Source organism: Anneissia japonica, unplaced genomic scaffold, assembly GCF_011630105.1.
Source record: "Anneissia japonica isolate Jap-2015-1 unplaced genomic scaffold, ASM1163010v1 scaffold1537_len634075_cov158, whole genome shotgun sequence".
Lineage (NCBI taxonomy): Eukaryota > Metazoa > Echinodermata > Crinoidea > Comatulida > Comatulidae > Anneissia > Anneissia japonica.
In genome coordinates this window covers 130,537-134,955 of record NW_022723531.1, presented here as the reverse complement: position 1 = coordinate 134,955, position 4,419 = coordinate 130,537, and the positions used below count along the sequence as shown (strand labels likewise).

Genomic DNA, 4,419 nt, shown 5'->3' with positions numbered 1-4,419 from the left:
TATATAATATAATGTGCGGTACATAAATATAGAATCTTACTTAATAGACTTGTTGATTGCAACTATCTCTTATGACTTGCATTGTTCAATCAGATTGCGAAGCATTGAATAATATGGCCTTGTCAATTTTTGGAGTGACACATACTATCAGTATGAACATGTTTTTGAATACGGTTTGCTTGTCCTTCCTTAAAATCCAGTTGGTCGCCGTAATGTTGAATACAAAGCCCTTCCTTGTTAATTCTTGTTGTTTACTGTCTCTAAAAATAAACAATTTGTGAACTTCAGGTAAAATTAGACAAACCGTCCCTATAGAGAACCGCACAGTGGGCTGATTGGATCGTTGATTCGCAGCGTGAAGACTCGCATGTTCCACAGAGAGATAGACGCCGCTTGCGTCATTGAAGTTTATTGATAGACTCGCACAACAGTCATTTTCAACAACAAAAAATCAGGGGAAAAAATTGGAAAATTTGAATATTCAGTGCGCAAATTTTAATAATAATTTTTTTTCATGTGTACGACGTGAAACAAAGAATTAATTTTGTTTGGCCTTAATGATGGAATAATGCATCCTGACTAAAGTTAATGTATTTACTTAGAGTGTATCTTGTCATCTAATACTGTATACATTTAAATTTATTTTTTTTAATAGATTTTTATACTTTCTACATTTTTATATATTTAGGTCTGTGCAGTTGCCACTAAATGCGGACTTTCTGTAAAGAATCTGATCCACACCCTAAACTACTTACATGATCTTGGAATCATTCTGTACTTTGAGAACAACAGACTACTGAAGCATACGGTAATAACAAACCCACGGAAGCTGATTGACATCTTCAAGAAAATTATCACTGTAGTGGAACCTCATGACAGCGAAAAGGTGAGTTAACAACAGTAGCGGCACCAGGTGGGGGGGGGGTCAAGGGGCTTATTAAGCTCCCTCATCGAACAAGTCAAGCACCCCCCACCTGCCGAGCTCGTGGGCAGTCAAACAAAAAAGAATTCTAAATCAAGCCAAAACATGTCTTTCACAGTCATAGAGTGCCATTTTCAGCCATCCAGAGGTCCCTATTTTAAAAAAAAATCTCATTTGGGAGTGGGAAACACCTCCCACACCCTAGAACCACCACTAGTGTATCCTTGAGTTTTCTTTAGGCCAAACAAAATTAATTTTGTCTCAAGTCACTTTTGAAAAATTCAATGCAATTTGTCTCATGTCACTTCTGGCTTTAAAAATTCTAGTATGATAATAAGTCAAGTAGGGCAAACGTCATTTTTGATTAAATCTCTCAAAAAGCATTGCAGTACCCACTGACTTGAAGATCTGATTCAACACTAGTCTCTCTTATATTACATACAATTTTTTTCTTAATTTATTTTGTAATGTTTTAAATTTTAAATTATTTTTAAAAATCCACATTCAAGGTGTTAGATTTTCTGAAGAAAGAGATGAAAGTGCTGACATCTGGAATGAAGCACACACGTTATAAGCTGTCTCTTATACACATCTAGATGTGTATAAGAGACAGGATCAAGGTATTGCTTTTTTTCTTTTTTTTCTTTTTTTTTTCTTCTTTTTTTTTTTTCCTTTGGTGGCAAATACTTGGGGAGTTCAGATAGTCAGCCATCCAGCTAGTTAATGATAAGTTGACCTCTGCCCCTTAACTAACTTAATATACAGTGCAATCAATCCTAATAAGAATCTATTAAAAAATAAATAAATATAGAATAGGCAAAGAAATGCAGACATAAATGGTGACTTATTCCATCTTTTCATTGTAAAATGAAATTCAGCAAATTATTTTAAAAAAAGAGAGTTTAAATTATTTTAAGAATGTTAATCTTACTCTACCTCACATGCCATTTGGATTGCAGAACATTTGATTATTTAAAAAACTGGTAATGTAAGATGTACATTTTTCTGGTATTTTCTATCTTTTTTTTTTAATTCATTTGTTTTTTCTCAAGAATCAGGAAAGCAAACATCGCTCATTTTTTGTACCCTGTCGATTGAAACGTAGCAAAGACAATGTGTCTATTCAACTTGATACAGCTCAGATGGTATCTATCTATATGGCCTCCGAGGATTTCATCCCTGATAGTGTCTTCCATCCTCTAGTTGTGAGCTTGATTGGAATGGTACAAGATATGGGCTACACAGCCATGCTGGAATTATTTAGCAACTATGCAAACATCCGCCTAGGACGTGAACACACTCTCAGCTTAGGACCAGTAGTCATTAATAACAAGCCCTCATTGAAGGTAAGATGATAAGTGATGTCATTTAGTTACTAGTCATTGGAGTGATAGGCAATAAAGTGAAAATCAAAATCAAGACAAGAGTGATAATGGTAAAAGTATCTTTGTATGAGTTATTTGAATGTCACACACTTGTATGGTTTTCGTAATTGTTATTGTAATGAATAGAAAAAAATTGTTACAGTAACAGCTGAGAAATTGGGTGAATAAGGGATAATGCTCCTTGCTTTATTCTTACAAAAGTAGTGTTAGGAGGGTAACAGGACAAATCCAGGTGCCATGTCCCTCCCCCCCCCCAACCAAAAAAAAAAAGAAATGAAAAAGAGTAAAAAAAGAGAAGAAAGGAGAAAGAGCCCATACTCCAAAACAGCTATTTCTTAATTTAGATTCTGTGTACAATTGTCAAGCATTTATGGAAAAAATTTAAAACACCATCCCTAACTCCCTTCCCCTGCTCAGTGCTTCACATTTTGCATGCCCCACCCAAACTGTTTTTGTTGGATCCATGATTTACAAAAAAAAAAAAAAAAAAATATGGCAAGTAGCTTGCAGTTGAATTAGAATAACATTTAAATAAAGGATTGGATTGTTCACTTAACGTTATTTCAGGCATGCATTGAATTATTGATTGATGATTTAATCTTTGTATTTTAGCTGGAAATATTACGACTGTCTATCACTCAGGAGGATGGTACCAAGACACCAATAGGTGAACCCAGTCCTAGAGTATGTATGCAGGTAATCTAGTTTGCTAAATGAAATCTTGCAATTGAAATAGCAACTGTGGAATTACACAGATCATTGGTGATGTTCATTATTAGTGATATTACCTGGAGAATCATAAGTAGATTATCCAGGTAGGGTGTATGAGTAATATATTTTCTACTGTACTTGGATGAACATAGAACAGATAAAGTGCAATCCAAATATTTAATATACAGATTATGCTCTTTCATGATTTGGACATCTTGTGTATTGTCTGTTTTCTTGTTTATTTATATATTTTGTTGGAACTTTATTTAATGAGGTTAGCCTGTGCAGCCCACCATTAATGGAAAGCTAATAATTAGGGATCCTCAACAAACAAATTAGAAATACACAGAAAAAATAGAAGAAATATACTGATAAAATGAAGAATAAGTTTGAAAAAGACATTTCCATATGAAACATTAAACCAAAAAAAATAAATTCTTATAATAACATAATAAAAAATGATTGGACTTAAAATAATTTTTTATAATGGAAGAAATCGGTCATTGAGCATCATGAAATCAAATAAATCATATCAAATCTAACAATTCAAAATTTAAATCATAAAGCATTTTTTTTCATGGTGTTTCTCTAATATAGTATGATTCATTTTCTTATATTTTTGTAATGTTATCAACTTTAATTTTTTAATTGTATTAAAAATCCTCATTTAAGGTTTTAGAGTTTCCGAAGAAAGAGATGAAAGTGCTGACATCTGGAATGAAGCACACACGTTATAAGTTCCGTGTCCTGTGCTGGGTAAACTTGCAAGAAATGCACTTCCATGAATTAGAAGAGTGCCTGGAAAATGACTGTATCCTATGTGGGAAGGTATTGATAACCACAGCCAAACTTCAGAGGATGTTCAAGAATAGGCAACTAGTGACAGGTAAATCAAGTAATTTGTCAATCAAAAACAGTATACATACACATACCGTGTGCACACCTATAATAATAATAATAACAATAATAATAATAATAATCATCTTCCTTTTATCGTATTTCTTGGAACATCAGAATAATAAATTGGTAAAAGCGAAATTTATTAACATAATTAATTTTTGTAAAAGATTTTCTTTTTTTAATAATAATAATAATCTGTCTTGATAGATCTTGCTAATTGAACGCTGTCAATACAGTTAAAACGAGAGGCGATCTTGACTACATGGTCTAGATCTTTCTAAGATGCGCCACTGTACCATACAATTAGTGAGAGGGTTAAAACATATTTTATTCAATTTTGTCATATTTTTCTTTTAATGATAATTTATAATTTACATTTTCAAATTTTCAAATTACTCCTTGGAAATCATTGTTTCATCACATCTAGATGTGTATAAGAGACAGAATTTAAAATACACAGAAAAAATAGAAGAAATATACTGACAAAATAAAAAATAATTT

At 32.4% G+C, this 4,419-nt stretch overlaps 1 protein-coding gene across 1 annotated transcript; it reads left to right on the top strand.

Annotated features, from left to right (window-relative positions):
* The first annotated feature begins 1,932 nt into the window (after positions 1–1,932).
* LOC117112262 lies at positions 1,933–4,139 on the top strand. Its single transcript, XM_033255333.1, has 4 exons — positions 1,933–2,268; positions 2,920–3,003; positions 3,691–3,904; positions 4,126–4,139. The coding sequence occupies exons 1-4, from the start codon at positions 2,065–2,067 to the stop codon at positions 4,137–4,139; spliced, it is 516 nt and encodes a 171-aa protein (XP_033111224.1). The 5' UTR covers positions 1,933–2,064.
* Positions 4,140–4,419: the final 280 nt, after the last annotated feature.

Excerpts from the sequence above, each read along its gene's own strand:
- LOC117112262 (XM_033255333.1), top strand. The coding sequence starts at position 2,065 with ATGGTATCTATCTATATGGCCTCCGAGGATTTCATCCCTGATAGTGTC. Across the intron at positions 2,269-2,919 it reads ATAACAAGCCCTCATTGAAG|CTGGAAATATTACGACTGTC; the intron begins GTAAGATGATAA and ends TTTGTATTTTAG. Across the intron at positions 3,004-3,690 it reads GTCCTAGAGTATGTATGCAG|GTTTTAGAGTTTCCGAAGAA; the intron begins GTAATCTAGTTT and ends TCCTCATTTAAG.